This window comes from Mirounga leonina, unplaced genomic scaffold (genome assembly GCF_011800145.1).
Source record: "Mirounga leonina isolate KUSES-001 unplaced genomic scaffold, KU_Mleo_1.0 Mir_94, whole genome shotgun sequence".
NCBI classification, from domain to species: Eukaryota; Metazoa; Chordata; class Mammalia; order Carnivora; family Phocidae; genus Mirounga; species Mirounga leonina.
In genome coordinates this window covers 14,703,037-14,717,566 of record NW_023270855.1, presented here as the reverse complement: position 1 = coordinate 14,717,566, position 14,530 = coordinate 14,703,037, and the positions used below count along the sequence as shown (strand labels likewise).

The 14,530-nt window shown below is 40.5% G+C and overlaps 1 protein-coding gene across 1 annotated transcript in view; it reads left to right on the top strand.

Annotated features, from left to right (window-relative positions):
• The window catches only part of CNTN4 (contactin 4), a 308,099-nt gene extending 299,072 nt beyond the window's left edge, over nucleotides 1–9,027 (top strand). Inside the window, exons 21-22 of the mRNA XM_034997401.1 lie at nucleotides 5,067–5,235; nucleotides 8,687–9,027. Coding sequence (XP_034853292.1) covers nucleotides 5,067–5,235; nucleotides 8,687–8,787 — 270 coding nt within the window. The 3' untranslated portion in view covers nucleotides 8,788–9,027. The remainder of the gene's footprint in view (nucleotides 1–5,066; nucleotides 5,236–8,686) is intronic.
• Nucleotides 9,028–14,530: the final 5,503 nt, after the last annotated feature.

Sequence of the window (14,530 nt, the reverse complement as noted above, 5' to 3'; positions counted from 1 at the left end):
CAGCCCCTCTAGGCATCTCTGTCCCCAGAGTGATTTGCTCTGAGTTTTATAAATGGTCCATGGCAACAAGCCAACTGTAGAAAATTGCCTAAACTTTAGAATCAGACAGTCAATCAGAAATGGTTGAAGACCCTGTGGTTGTGTCTTCAGAAACTCATGAAGACCCACACTTGTAACATCTCTCCTGTCAGCTTTGTTTTGTGCTTTTCCTGATTGTCTTTTTTTTTAATCAACACTATCATGAATGGTTAAACATTTTTGTTCATGTTCCTAGAGTTAGAAAGATTTATATAGAGAAAAGGAAGCAAGGAATTTGTAGAAGATTCACTGGCCTATTCCCAGAGTGTTAACCTGACTTTAAAGAGCTAGAAAAGAAAATGTGAATAGCCTTGGTGCCACAATTAAAAGCAGTTGGTATTATCTTGCTTTTGTTTTACTTTTAAGCAACATTCGAGACAGTGCAATGCAGGCCAAACAAAAGCAGTCTGTAGGCTCTGTTTTGTGGCATTTTTGCACACAGATGTTGAGCTTAATAGATAGGTGGTTTAACTAGTTTAACTGGTCAGGAACTAGTTAAAGAGCATGGGAAAGTAGTTGATAAAACCAGAGCTGGAATTAGGAGTTGGTGTAGTTGGTGGTAGAACCTTGGGTATTATGATTAGAGAGAGATTCGGGAAAACACTCCCTGTCATGGATTCCTTTTCTTTCATTTACATGGCACGGTGGTTTGTATTGGACCAACAGAGAAACATTCCTGAAAAACTAATCTCCAGATCTTTTACTGGGCCCTTTTTTAAGAGCCCAGGGTCTTCTGGCATATAGCATAAAGAAATAGGAGACCCACATATTGGTCCTCTATTGACTATGTGACTGACTAAGTAAATCACTTAACCTCTTGGGACTGCATTTTCTCTTTTATTAAAGGAGAAATTTTCTAGTATCTTCATAGTTCTCTGAACTTTTGCTCAGACATATCAGTTGGGCCATGAAAAAGGAAGAAAGATAGACAGCTTTCTGGGAAAAAGATGTTCCAAGCACAGTGAATGGCATGTGCAAAGGTCCTGAGGTGGGCACATGCCAATGTGAAACAACAGGAAGCATAGGAGACTGTGATGAATTAGAGATTTTCTCATTGTCCAGAAGGAGCCATGGCTTCTGAGCTCTTGCATATTGTTGCCCAACAGTGTGGACATATCTTCCAGTTTTTTCAGCAAAACCCAACATTCTTTTCATGTATAACTTTTTGGACAGTTTTAAGTGTTGACTTCTAACTCAAAATAAAATAAACACTACAAGAGCCAAACAGTTAAAATATGCAGGCCAGATGTGACCCATGGGCTATCTGTTTTCTACCATCTAACCTCCTTGTTTTGCATTCATGAAGACAGACACCGGAGAGGGGAAACAATTTTCCCACACAGATGGTGGCCAAACTAGGCTGAGTTAAGAATATAGGCTGTTGACCCAGACTGCCTGGGTTTGAATGTTAAATATACCCTTTACTGTTCATGGTACTCTGGGCAAATTGCATAATATCTTCACGTCTCAGCGTCCTCATCTTTGAAATCAGAATGGTAAGAGTGCCTAACTCAAGAGGTGATGGTCTTAGTACTTAGAACAAATAGTGTTCACTGGCCTCATTGAAGATGTCAGGCAGATTCCTCCAAAGCCACAATGCAGCTCCCCAGGGTCAAAGAGCCCAGGCATCCCATAACATGGTAGAAGGTGGTGACAGAGCGCTCGTTGCTTGTGAGGAGGACATCTCCAGGAGCCGAGTCTATGTCTGTGTCGGTGAAGTGGGGAGAGGTTCCCTGCCAGGTTCTATAGATAGTGTTTTGAATCGAAACACAGGTCAAAATAACACAAATTAGGTGCTCTGCTACCAATCACTGCCTCATCTTTCTCCCTGGTGTGGTGGTCTCGAAAGCCAGATCACTGTGATGGTTGTAGCCAAAGAGTGGGAACAGCCATAGAACATACTCACTTAAATGTTGTTTGTTGTAGTATACAAGGACATCCAATGAAGGACAAGGAGCAGAGAAAGTGCAGTTTGAGGGAAAGTAGCTGAGAGCCCTATTGTTAACCTTGATGACGGGAATGTCTCAGTGATTTAAAATATCCAGGGACCGTAGCTGTTCTGTAAGAAGCACAGAACTGTGCACTAAGGACCATCCCCAAAGGGTCACTGAAGTCCAAGGAAATCACACCTTTGGGAGGCTGTGACTTCTCTTTCTTTTTGGGTACTGATGGTCTGGACACTTCATATATTGATCTACATCTGGTGAGAAAATCAGAGATCCAATGGCTCCATTTCAGCAACTCTTACTGATTCCCAAGGCAAAACTTGTCATCTTTGATAACTTAGGACAAATCTCCACTTTGATGTTTCACCCAGACATTGAAAAATGGACTACAACTGAAGTAATTTCAGGTTGCTGACACTGTCTAATGTGATAAGAACAAAAATTAAACTTCTCTTACTTTTCATTAAAAAAAAAAAGAACATACGATGTTCAAACACAAAGTAAGCATTGAATCATGTTTGCTACTGTTATCATTACTCCCATGAATCCACTCTTTCCCCCCTGTCTTCCACCCTGGATTATATGAAATGCAAGCACAGCCTTCAGATCAGTCAGCTGAACCGAGTGTTTGGTGTAAATAAAGGTTTTACAGGCTTTTATTTAGGTTCCAATGCAGTCCCTAATATTACAAGACTGATAAGCCGTGCTGATAACAGGGCTGTTTTTTCCTGGAAATGTTTCTTTTGGATTTATATTTGAAACTGGTTAAATTCTCTGTGCTTTGGCAAGGACCAGAGGTAAATCAAAGAAGCAATTTATTCCTCAAAGCCAGATGTGCCCTTGCATCCCATCAGCCAGCCCATGTTCCTGAAGGGCCGTGATGAGACGCTTTGACACTCCTGAATGTGCCTGAGGATTTATTTGAGCCTGATCATTAACAAGGGGATGCCGAGCTGGATACAACTGATGCTGCGGAGAAGGAAGGGGGGCGCTTATGAATCTTTCCACCTTAAGGAAATTGCGTTTTCCACCTTGTATTAGAGAGATATAAATTAAGGTGATGAAATGCCAGGGAACAAATGGGATCTATACCATTTTAAGGGAATTTTTTGAATTTTATGTGTGTTTGGTTTTTATTGCAATAGTGGAGTGGCCTTATGTCTCTAACTTCAGCAGATCAGAATTTTGAAATGTGAGCTAATCTTAAGGGTCTCAAAGTGCTGTTCCTGGACCAGAGGCCATGGCATTATCTGAGAACTTGTTAAAAATGGAGATTTTCAGGTGCAACCTCAGACCCACTAAGTCAGAAACTCCAGGGTGGGGTCCAGTGATCTGTGTTTGAACAAGCCTTTCAGGCAATTCTGATACACAGGTTAGATCCTTGATCTAATCCAGGATTTCCAGCCACATTAATATCACGTCAACTCTTTTTTTAAGTATCGCAGCCTCAGCCTCACCTCCGTGGAGTCTAACTCTGGAGTGGGGCCATAGCAGGCTTTCTGAGCCTCTTCACTTTGGCCAGTTTGGGCTGGAGAACTCTCAGTGAAGGGAATGTCCTCTGCATTGTAGGATGTTTTGCAGCATCCCTGGCCCCCCACCCGTAAACAGTAGCACCTGTTGTGACAACCAAAAATGTTTGCAGACATTGCCAAATGCCCCCCCGCCCCGGGAGAGGAGCAAAATTGCCCCTCCAGCTCCCCCAACTCTCCACCCACCTTGAGAAGCACTGGGCTAGGGTGTCAATATTTTTTTACACGTTCCCCATGTTCTCCTGCCACACAGCCAGGACAGAGAACACTGATCACCTACCCCTCTGTTTCTCACTACCAGGAGAAACTGGCAGTATTGGAGGATCATGATTTAGGAGTAGGGGTTTAGGAGTTCTCACCTTGCCACTTACCAGCTCTGTGACCTCATCCAGCCTCTGTTTTCTGATCTGTGGCAAGAAATAATAATGCCTGTGTTGACCAATTGTTGTGACAGTTCAACATGACGATATTGTTAAGGTGCCTAGGTCACAGTCAACATCAGAAAGTGTTTGTGGGACAGTTATCATCACAGTTGTTATATCCAAAAGGGAAGATGCGCTTGTCCAGGCTTTTAGATTTTGTTTCTGGTTGGAGTTGGTGGCAATCAGAGTAGGCAATTCCTGGCAGGGGGATGTGTTTTCAGGAGACCTAGTTGGGAACCTCATCAAATGAGCCACCAACCCAGACTCCCATCCAGGGGAGGCCAAGAAGGGAAACACGAGTGGGACTATTGAAGCTATAGACAATTCTGGAGTGACAGTGATCACCACAGAATATCTCCTATTTTCTACGTAGCTCAGAAAGGGGTCACCAGGGGGAGGAAAAGGGGGTTTCTGCCCTTGCCTTGCCTTTCGGAGATCATCTCCCTGGGCTGAAATGTGCTTTCTCCAGAGGATTCATTCATATTGTATGAATAATCTCCAGATTATTCATACAATAATAATAATGTATGATGCCTGCCTTGTGCTTCTCACCTTTGCCAACGATGTTTGTTTATCTCTCATTCCCTTTAAGCTGTCGTAAACATGCTTCCTTTGAGCCAAGTCCTTCACTTATACACAATCCTTATGCACTCTTGAAAGCACCCCAGAAAGGTGGGTGTCATCGTTTCCTCATCCACAGATGAGGAAAATGAAGCTCAGGTTGTAAAGAGGACTATAGTCCCACAGTGGCCAAGTTGATTCTGATGCCAAAGCCCCTCATGTGTAACTGAGCTCTGTATGCCCTCCAAGAGGAATTTGTCTTCCAGGTGTGTTACCTGCGCCTTCCAGAGGTTATGTGAGGCCACATGGCGCGTTGGTTGACTGCTGTTACCCCTGTCCCCATGCTGCAGTGTCCTCATAAGGAAACAGTGGGTGCAGATGTGCCCCTTACTATAAATGAGTCTCCCCAGTGTGTGTGGGCAGCCTGACAGCCTCAGCGTCCCCACATTTTGCTGGTGCCCAGATGAATGCTCCATCTTTGGGGTCTTTATGAGGACAGCAGGTGACACCTGTTCTTTCTGTATTGGCAGGTCTTGTACAGATGGAACAGACAAAGCAGCACATCTGTCATTGAGACAAATAAAACATCAGTGGAGCTTTCTTTGCCTTTTGATGAAGATTATATAATAGAAATTAAGCCATTCAGTGATGGAGGAGACGGCAGCAGCAGTGAACAAATTCGAATTCCAAAGATATCAAGTAAGAGTGTCTTTTTCCTCCCCTCCCCCTGCCTGCTGGATCTCCTAAGTCTTCCCAGTGAGTCCAGGTTTAGACAAAGTGAAGCCCACAAAGAAAGGCTTCTACAAAAATGGGCAGTACTGTTCCCTTTCATCAGACAACTGATGTTCGCTCATCACAGGCAGCTTCAATAAAAAACAATTTGACTAGTTTTGACTGATTTAATCAGTTGCCAATCAAAAATCAGATTAAAGCAGCCCCAGATCTGTCACACAGGTTTTCCCATGTGGACATGTGTGGGCATCTACAGTAACTGTAAAATTATAGCTCAGAAAGTTAAAAGCATGACTCAAGTCAGAAGAAAACAAAGCGTTCTTTAAAATGCTGTAGCAATTTGTCTTTAGCAAAACAATGTAACTCTATGTCTGTGGCTGAAAATATTTTGAACTTGACACTATTAATTTTGAATGTGTGTATGTAACATGTTATTAAATACATATGTCTATATATAGTCAAGATGATCTTTATTTACAAAGACAACAGTGTGAGAATATTCTTTTTTGAGCAAATATATTCAATCTTCTTTTTGAAATACTATGTTTGCAACTATCTCAGCAGAGTATTATTTTTTATTACATGGTTTCATTTATTTAAAAAAAAAAAAAAACAGAAAAGGCAAATCCATAGAGACAGAAATCAGATTAGTGACTGGTAGTGTCTGGCCAGTGGTATGAATTGCAGCATAATGGGTACTGGGTTTCCATTTCGGGTGATGAAAAAATTCTGGACTAGATAGTGGTGCTGGTTGAACAACGTTGGAGTATACCTCATGCCACTGAATCGTACACTTTCAAGTAGTTAAAATGGTAACTTTTATGTTACATGTATTTTACCACAATAAAAAATAAAAAAAAAATTAAAAAAAAGATTGCAGCCAGATACTTAAGTGTAGATTTTCATTGGCCTTTGCGTTTAACTGTCTCAAGATAAGGGGCTGGAGATAGAAATTTTCAAGCCATCAGTGAAGACATGATATTTTAAATCATGGGCACACCATCCTGAGTTTCAGACACTCTGTTTAGTGTCCATCACATTATTTTTCAGATGAGGAAAGGGTCTAGTATGTCTTGCTGATATCAAGTTATAGTAAAGCATCCACTAAGCAATTTTAAACTGCATCTGTAAAATGTGGATGCTTCTGACCAGAAAAGGAAATGTTCATTGGTCATTTCACCCTCTCCCTGAGTAAGAATTTGCTAACATTAACAAATAGAACAAGACCTCCTGGGGACAGAGGCTGCAGCAAGCCATGCTCCCAGCTCAGGGGTGATTTGCCAATTTCCAGATGGAGTTTATATTTACGGCACCTTTTTTTTCACACAAACACTGAAGGCATTTTTGTCTTTTATTTATTTTTTTTTTTTAGAGGTAGGGGAGGGCAGAAGCAGAAGTAGAGAGAATCTTTTTTTTTTATTTTTTATTGTTATTTTAATCACCATACATTACATCATTAGTTTTTGATGTGGTAGAGAGAGAATCTTAAGCAGGCTCCATGCCCACTGCAGAACTTAACACGGGGCTCAGGGCTCGATCTCACAACCCTGAGATCATGATCTGAGCTGAAATCAAGAGTCCGTTGCTTAACTGACTGAGCCTACCAGGTGCCCCAGAGTTTTTGTCTTTTAAAAAAACTGGGGAGAATTGGACTCTATACTTCACTAAGGCAAGGGCTCTAAATTCTGTTGAAATAAACCAGAGATGTGGAAGTAATCACCAAGCCACAAAAACACAAGATTGGGGTTTGTTTGGGGGTTAATTTATCTCACTCTGTTGAAATCTGACTTCATACTTTCTTGTCATTGTAAGGATTGTTTGTTTTTTTTTTAGATTGGTGATTCTTGGTTTAATTCATTATAAAAACAAATCTTAAGCAATTATATTGGTATAATTAATTGATATTAAATGATAAGCATGTAATTGTGAAAAAAAAAAACATGTTCTCTCCCTCAAAAGATTGCCCATTTTGTTGGTCAGAGATCTTAAGATCTTGGAGAAACCTCAAACGACAGTTGGTAGTCTGTTACTATGAAAAATGTAAGACCTCTAAGAAAAGGTTTTATTTAAAAATATTGAGATTATTTTGTTGGGGGAAAAGGGACATATTTAGGCAGACATGGGTTTGAATCCCAATTCAGCTATTTACTAACTGGTTGATCTTAGACAAGTTATCTTACTTCTCTGGGCCCTAATTTCCTCATCTGTTTAATAATGTAATAACAATACCAGATATGCTTACAGTTTTTGTAAGAATCAAGTGTCCCGTGGCTCTATGCCCAACACAAAGGTAGAGTTAAAAAGGGAACAGCAACTTATATTTTGCTGCATCATTGATATAATACTTATTAGTAGCTATTAGTAATATTGAAGTTTCTTCTCAAATTAGATGTAGAATCCTCATTTTGCAGATGCATCAACGGAGGTCCAGAGACGTCCCATAACCTACTCTTAGGTTCCTGGCTCGGTAGTCATAGAACTGATATTAAAAAGTCATTAGGGGGCGCCTGGGTGGCTCAGTTGGTTAAGCGACTGCCTTCGGCTCAGGTCATGATCCTGGAGTCCCGGGAGGGAGTCCCGCATCGGGCTCCCTGCTCGGCAGAGAGTCTGCTTCTCCCTCTGACCCTCCCGCCTCTCATGTGCTCTCTCTCATTCTCTCTCTCAAATAAATAAATAAAATCTTAAAAAAAAAAAAAAGGGCACCTGGGTGGCTCAGTTGGTTGGGCGACTGCCTTCGGCTCAGGTCATGATCCTGGAGTCCCAGGGTCGAGTCCCACATCGGGCTCCCTGCTCAGCAGGGCGTCTGCTTCTCCCTCTGACCCTCCTCCCTCTCATGTGCTCTCTCTCATTCTCTCTCTCTCAAATAAATAAATAAAATCTTAAAAAAAAAAGGGCACCTGGGTGGCTCAGTTGGTTAAGCGACTGCCTTCGGCTCAGGTCACGATCCTGGAGTCCAGGGATCGAGTCCCACATCAGGCTCCCTGCTCAGCAGGGGGTCTGCTTCTCCCTCTGACCCTCCCCCCTCTCATGCTCTCTCTCTCTCTCATTCTCTCTCTCAAATAAATAAATAAAATCTTAAAAAAAAAAAAAAAAGGGGGGCGCCTGGGTCGCTCAGTTGGTTAAGCGACTGCCTTCGGCTCAGGTCATGATCCTGGAGTCCCGGGATCGAGTCCCGCATCGGGCTCCCTGCTCAGCAGGGGGTCTGCTTCTCCCTCTGCCCTCTTCCCTCTCGTACTCTCTGTCTCTCATTCTCTCTCTCTCTCAAATAAATAAATAAAATCTTTAAAAAAAAGGCATTAGGAAATTGCTCTTTCCGGTGGGATCTGGCTGGTTCTGCTGTTGCCTAAAAACCCGTGGCCTTGCTTTCCTCTGTAGCCAGGCTGAAGCGATACTGAGCGAATTTATTCTCTCTTTTCAGATGCCTATGCAAGAGGAGCTGGACCTTCCACTTCAAATGCATGTACGCTGTCAGCCATCAGCACAATCATGATTTCCCTCACAGCTAGGTCCAGTTTATGACAAAAGTTATCTAAAGGACTTGCTGTTTATAATATAAGCAACATTTAGCTAGTTGTTTTGAAGACACCCAGTACTAAGTAATATTGTTGTTCAAGTACATCTTATTACTGGAAAAAAAATGTTTTTTGCTTCTTTAGGAATGGCATTATACAGTACTTCCTCAAAGCAAATCTAGCTTTGTCTGAAGTTTCCTTGGAAACTCTGCAATGCACTGAAGACATCTGTAATATGATGTTACCAAAGCAGTTTACATATGTCCTTATATGCATATTTTTTATTATATATTTAGTGTTTTATAGAATTTTTTAAAGTTAACATGAAATGTAGATATTAATTTTTTTCCTCTGCTGTAAAATGCTATGGGCAACACAATCATACAATTATTATTTCAGAATATTTCCTTTAGAGAAAGAGTTTGAAACTCATCTTGGTAAATAAATTACACATTACTTGTACAGTTTTACAAGGATTCAGTGACAGAAGAGCTGAAGATTTGGTCTGTAACTCAAGGCTACTGTATGTAAATGACTCTTTGGATGGTTAATGCACTGAATCAAGTCCTTTTGACATGTACAATATATTTTCCCACCCTGTTGTGAATTTTGTTGTTCAATACAACTCAAGATGGTTTCAGGAATGGCTGCAAATTCAAAACCTAAACTAACTGCCCAAGAGGTACCTTGTGCAATATTCCCATCCCTGAATTTAGCATTGTACAGTAAGACTTTCTTTTCACTCAACTAAGTTAGCATTGTCTTTGTAGTAGCATTTTCTTAGACATTAAATTTGAAGTTACATATCCAGTAGTAACATAGGCCAAAAGTGACTATAGTCAACCAAGTCTTTCAAAGGATAAAAGATAATTTTACTATCTTTAAATGTATCTGTCTTGAATGTACGTTTTTTAAAAAGGTAATTCTCTGTTGATGGAGTCATTATTTCTTTATATATGTGTATGTCTTTAATAATAGAACCCTTCTTTTGAATTAAAATCATGTATGGAATTTGGGAAATTTCTCCTATTTCAGCAAATAGTTGCTGCAAAGAATTTTTTCATGACACGATAAAAGATCTTTAGTATAACTGTATGTTATCTTGATGATTATCCTGTTTTGCAGTAGGTAGCTTAGTTGCTTTATAAGCTTTACCTTCTAAATCTTAAAATCACACATTGGAAAATGACAATATCAAAAAAATATTCTTTTGAAAAGAACTATTTGTTATAATGGGGGAGGTTTTGTAAGCTGACACTTGTGGAACAGTGCATATAAAAGGCAATGAAATTTTCTATAAAGATTTTCACATGTAAACACTCTGCCACCTTTTCTTCTTTCTCAGACAGATCAAATTTGCCTGTAATTCATTATTTTTGCTTACAAATAACATAAGTTAACTTTTCAACCTTCTAGCCATATTTATCCAATAAAGTCATAATCAGGATTCCACTTGTGTAAAAACTAGGGCGGTGACCAGAAAAAATATTGTCAGTATTTCAAGCTGTGTTCCTCTCTTAGTTTGATATGGTTACTTCTTTGTTAAAATAAAACAGAACTTAAAATCACACACGCAAAAAAATCAACAAAACAATAAAATGAATGAAAAAAAATGACACCCCAGGTAGTTCCCAACCCCAGTGTAAATGATATTTACCAGTGATCTAGCATATGTAATCTTTTTTTAAAGGTATTGTTAATAAATATTCTGTCATTTGTAAAGATACTTGTCTTTTGGGAGCATTTTTCCTGCCTGCCTGTCAGGGAATTTGTTAGCTCACCCTTGTGCTCGTTATAATTTGAGACGATAGAGGGACTCAAAAGTCTCTGGCCATGATCAAAACCTAGATGACCCAGAGCCATTCCTTTGCAGTTGACAACCCTGGAGACACCATTTCAAATCCTCTTTGGAAGCACAGAGGGTCGAAATCCACAAATAAATATCCTGAAGATCAAACTTTAATATTTCCTCTTGATTAGCTAAGTCTTTTGTATGTTTAACCTAGGGATATCTGTTGTTTTAGGGTTTCCTCCACCCCGTTGCTAAAAGGATAAAATCTAAACTTGATCGTTTAAGGCCCTTCTTAATCTAATAACGTAACTTTGTACCCAGCTACACTGAGCCCTCACTGGCCCCTAAACATTGCTTGCTTTTGGTCTCACCTCTGTGCCTTTTGATCATAAAGCTGACCCTTCCTGACATGCCCTCCCCACTCTTCTTTCTCACCCAATTCCCGACCCAGCTCCAGCTCCAGCTCTCTGTGAAGTCTTCCCACACTTCAGCCCTTTAGGATGTCCTTCCTCTGAATTAGCTGCAAGCCCTGTCAATACCACTCATTTAGTAATTAATCAGGTACTACTTTTGGAAATCTCTTGTACTGTTATCTTGCATTTTAACTTAATTCCTGTATTGTTACTTAATTTTCCTTGTACTTATGCCTTGTCTTCCCAACTAGATTGTAAGCTCCTTGAGGGCAGGGACTTTGGTCTTATCTTCCATGTACTCTCCATAGTGCCTAGCACAGTGCCTTGCAATAAATAATCATTGATTAATTCATTGAAGGGGTCTTTGAAGTAGCATTTTGCATCAGTTGCCTGCCTGTGTGCCACAGTGGACCCAACCAGAGAAGACTGTGTCACTGTTTTTGTTAGGTGCTGGAAAGCATTAGAAGACCTGGCTTCAAACTTTATGCTTTGAAAAAGTCCTTTGTATCTCTCTGTTCCATCATCTGATAAATGAAGACCTGGATTAGCTGAGTCTAATTGAGCTGAAGGTATTTTAGAAAGTGCATGGTAGGCACCTTCACCCACACGCGTCTGATTTGTTAGCTTCCGTGATGGTTGCAGGTTGGGATCACTGGTTGCAAGCAACAGGAAACAAAATTGAGCTAAACTGAGCAAACGAAAAGGAATGACACAGATTAGGTCACAGGAGCTGAGGAAACGCTGAATGGCCACGCGTTGGTGAGAATAAGAATGAGGATACTCTAAGAATCCAGACTGCAGGAACTTTGGAAACTCTATTCCAAGTGCTTTTCTGGAAATGAATTGGCTTTGTTTATAATTTTGATGCTACTCTGCTCCATATCCTTGATCACGACAAACCTGCACTCATAGCAAAAGGATAGCTTGTTGGGCGCCTGGGTGGCTCAGTCGTTAAGCGTCTGCCTTCGGCTCAGGTCATGATCCCAGGGTCCTGGGATCAAGTCCCACATCGGGCTCCCTGCTCGGCAAGAAGCCTGCTTCTCCCTCTCCCACTCCCCCTGCTTGTGTTTCCTCTCTCTCTGTGTCTCTCTCTGTCAAATAAATAAATAAAATCTTTAAAAAAAAAAAAAAAAGGATAGCTTGTTAAAGGAAAATTGATATGATATTTCCATGAGATGAGATAATAGATACTAGGAAGATCTAAGCAACACACATTCTATGCTTAGCTATCCAAGGGACTTCCCCAGGCCCTGGTCCCAAATACTACACTTGATGGAATATTTCGTACTTGGGACAGTGACTCTGAAGCAAGAGCACTAGGAAGGGGCCTATTTGCTTTGGTCATTTAACTGTTTGAAGTGCTTACTCTTACCTTCTTTTTGTGTGTGTAATCCACCTGATCCACCTGTGATTTAACTGTTTAAAAGGAAATTCTATTTTGCCAGATAATTGGATTCTCTCAGTGGTCCTGAGTTTTTACAGAGCTCAAACACTCTATGTACAAAACAGCATCTTTGCATGGAGGCAGAAGACATGAATGATAAATTTCAATTCTCAGGTGAGCTCAGAATTCTTCCAGCCTGTGGGATGGGCGCTTCCATAGCTTTTTATCTGAAGATAGAATGACTAAGTTATTCCTACCATCAGATTTTTGGTTATTTACGTCCGGGAAGCAATGTTCAATCCTGATTAACCTTTTCCCAGTCTCTCCCACCACCCTTACCTTTCTGCAAAATATATGCTGAGTGATGAATTATAAAAAGTACATAAATAGTACATAATTAGCTACTAAAATGTCATGTAATTTTTAAAGTAATTTGGTGTAATGTAATCACCATCAGGTGATTTCTATACACTGTATTGGATTATCCATGCCACTCTTCTCCTCCATTAACATAGATAAAAGAATTGACTGTATTTTCCTGTTGTTACAATTAAAACAATTATCTGGCCAACCACATTGAGGAGCAAGCCTTTTACAATGAAAGACTTGTTCCATTTCTAGGCACACCCAAAATTACTCCATCAAAAATGAGAGACCCTGGACCTTACACAGGCAGCTTAATACAGTGTCTAAGAATATGGATTCTGGAGTCTGACCGCCTGGAATGCATTGTGACAATTGGTACTTATTATATAGGGTAAGGCTTGTAAAGTCTAAATGCATAGCTCTCTAAACATTAGCAACTATTTTATAGATCAGTCACTGTTCTTTTTCCCAAGTGACTGAGATAGTCACAAAAACCAGATGAAGAATGTTGATGCTTCCCAAAGCCAAAATGAGTTGAACTCAACACACACGTCCATTATCACCTTTTATTTAAATATTTTCATGTCTTAATATAGTTATGTAAATAACACAATAAAATAAAAATATTTAATAATATTAATATTTATAAAAGAATTTAAGTAGTTGGGTCCTCATGCAGATGCCAGCTTTTCTACAAAGGCTTCCTCAGTTTCTCCATCTGGTACTGACCTCTCATTTGACTTCCAGGGCACCTCATCAGGACCCACACGTGTCTATCATCCCATTAGCTGGTATTTATTTATTTATTTACTTATTTATTTGAGAGAGAGAGAGTGTGTGCAGGAGCAAGAGAGCACAAGCAGGGGGCGCAGCAGAGGGAGAGGGAGAAGCAGACTCCCCACTGAGCAGGGAGCCCAATGCGGGGCTCAATCCCAGGACCCTGAGATCATGACCCGAGCTGAAGGCAGCCGCTTAACCGACTGAGCCACCCAGGGACCCCCATTAGCTGGTATTTAAATCATTTGTGTTCATGTCTTCTTCCCAGTACACAGAGAACATCTTAGGGTTAGAGTCTGCTTGTGATTCTTGACTGTACTTCCCAAGCACCAGGGCTGTATTCCACCCCCTCCTCTGACATGAACAAAGCTACAGGGGGAAGAGTCTCTGGCACCACGGGGACTGATTTGCTCAGCCCCTGCCCTCCTGGCAGGATGTGATTACCATATGCCAGTCCAAAAGGAAGCCCCTATCCTTTACCCCTCATGCTAAATGGCCCATGAAGATTAAATGTTCCAATCCCACAACTCAAGTGTAAACTGCAATGCTCAAGAGAGCTCAAAATTTAAACAAACTCGTCCTCTGTCCTTTATCACCAACAGTTATGGTCAGTTGTAGATTAGCAGAGCTCTAGTAATAAAGACCATACTGAGAGAAAGTTGTTTTTTTTTTTTTTAAAGATCAACCATATAAGAGATCTGAATGTCTGAGTCTGCAAGGCTTGGGTAACTTAATGAGGTAGTCCCAGTAGCTGTACATGGGTCTTTCGCTACATCTTCTTACCACTTGTAATGAACAGCACAAACTCTACCAGGAAATATGTATGTCTTGGATATTAACTAACAAAGAGTAATAGCTTAATTTGTTTTTATCGTTTTCAAAGTGCTCTTCACACCAAGAAGCAGGAGACGCCAGTTTTATTCCTTTTTCATTTAGGAAATAGAGGTAAGGAGATGGTACTACAAGCCCAAAGTAACACAGATGATTAGAAAGTCAGGACTAGAAATTAGAACTCTTA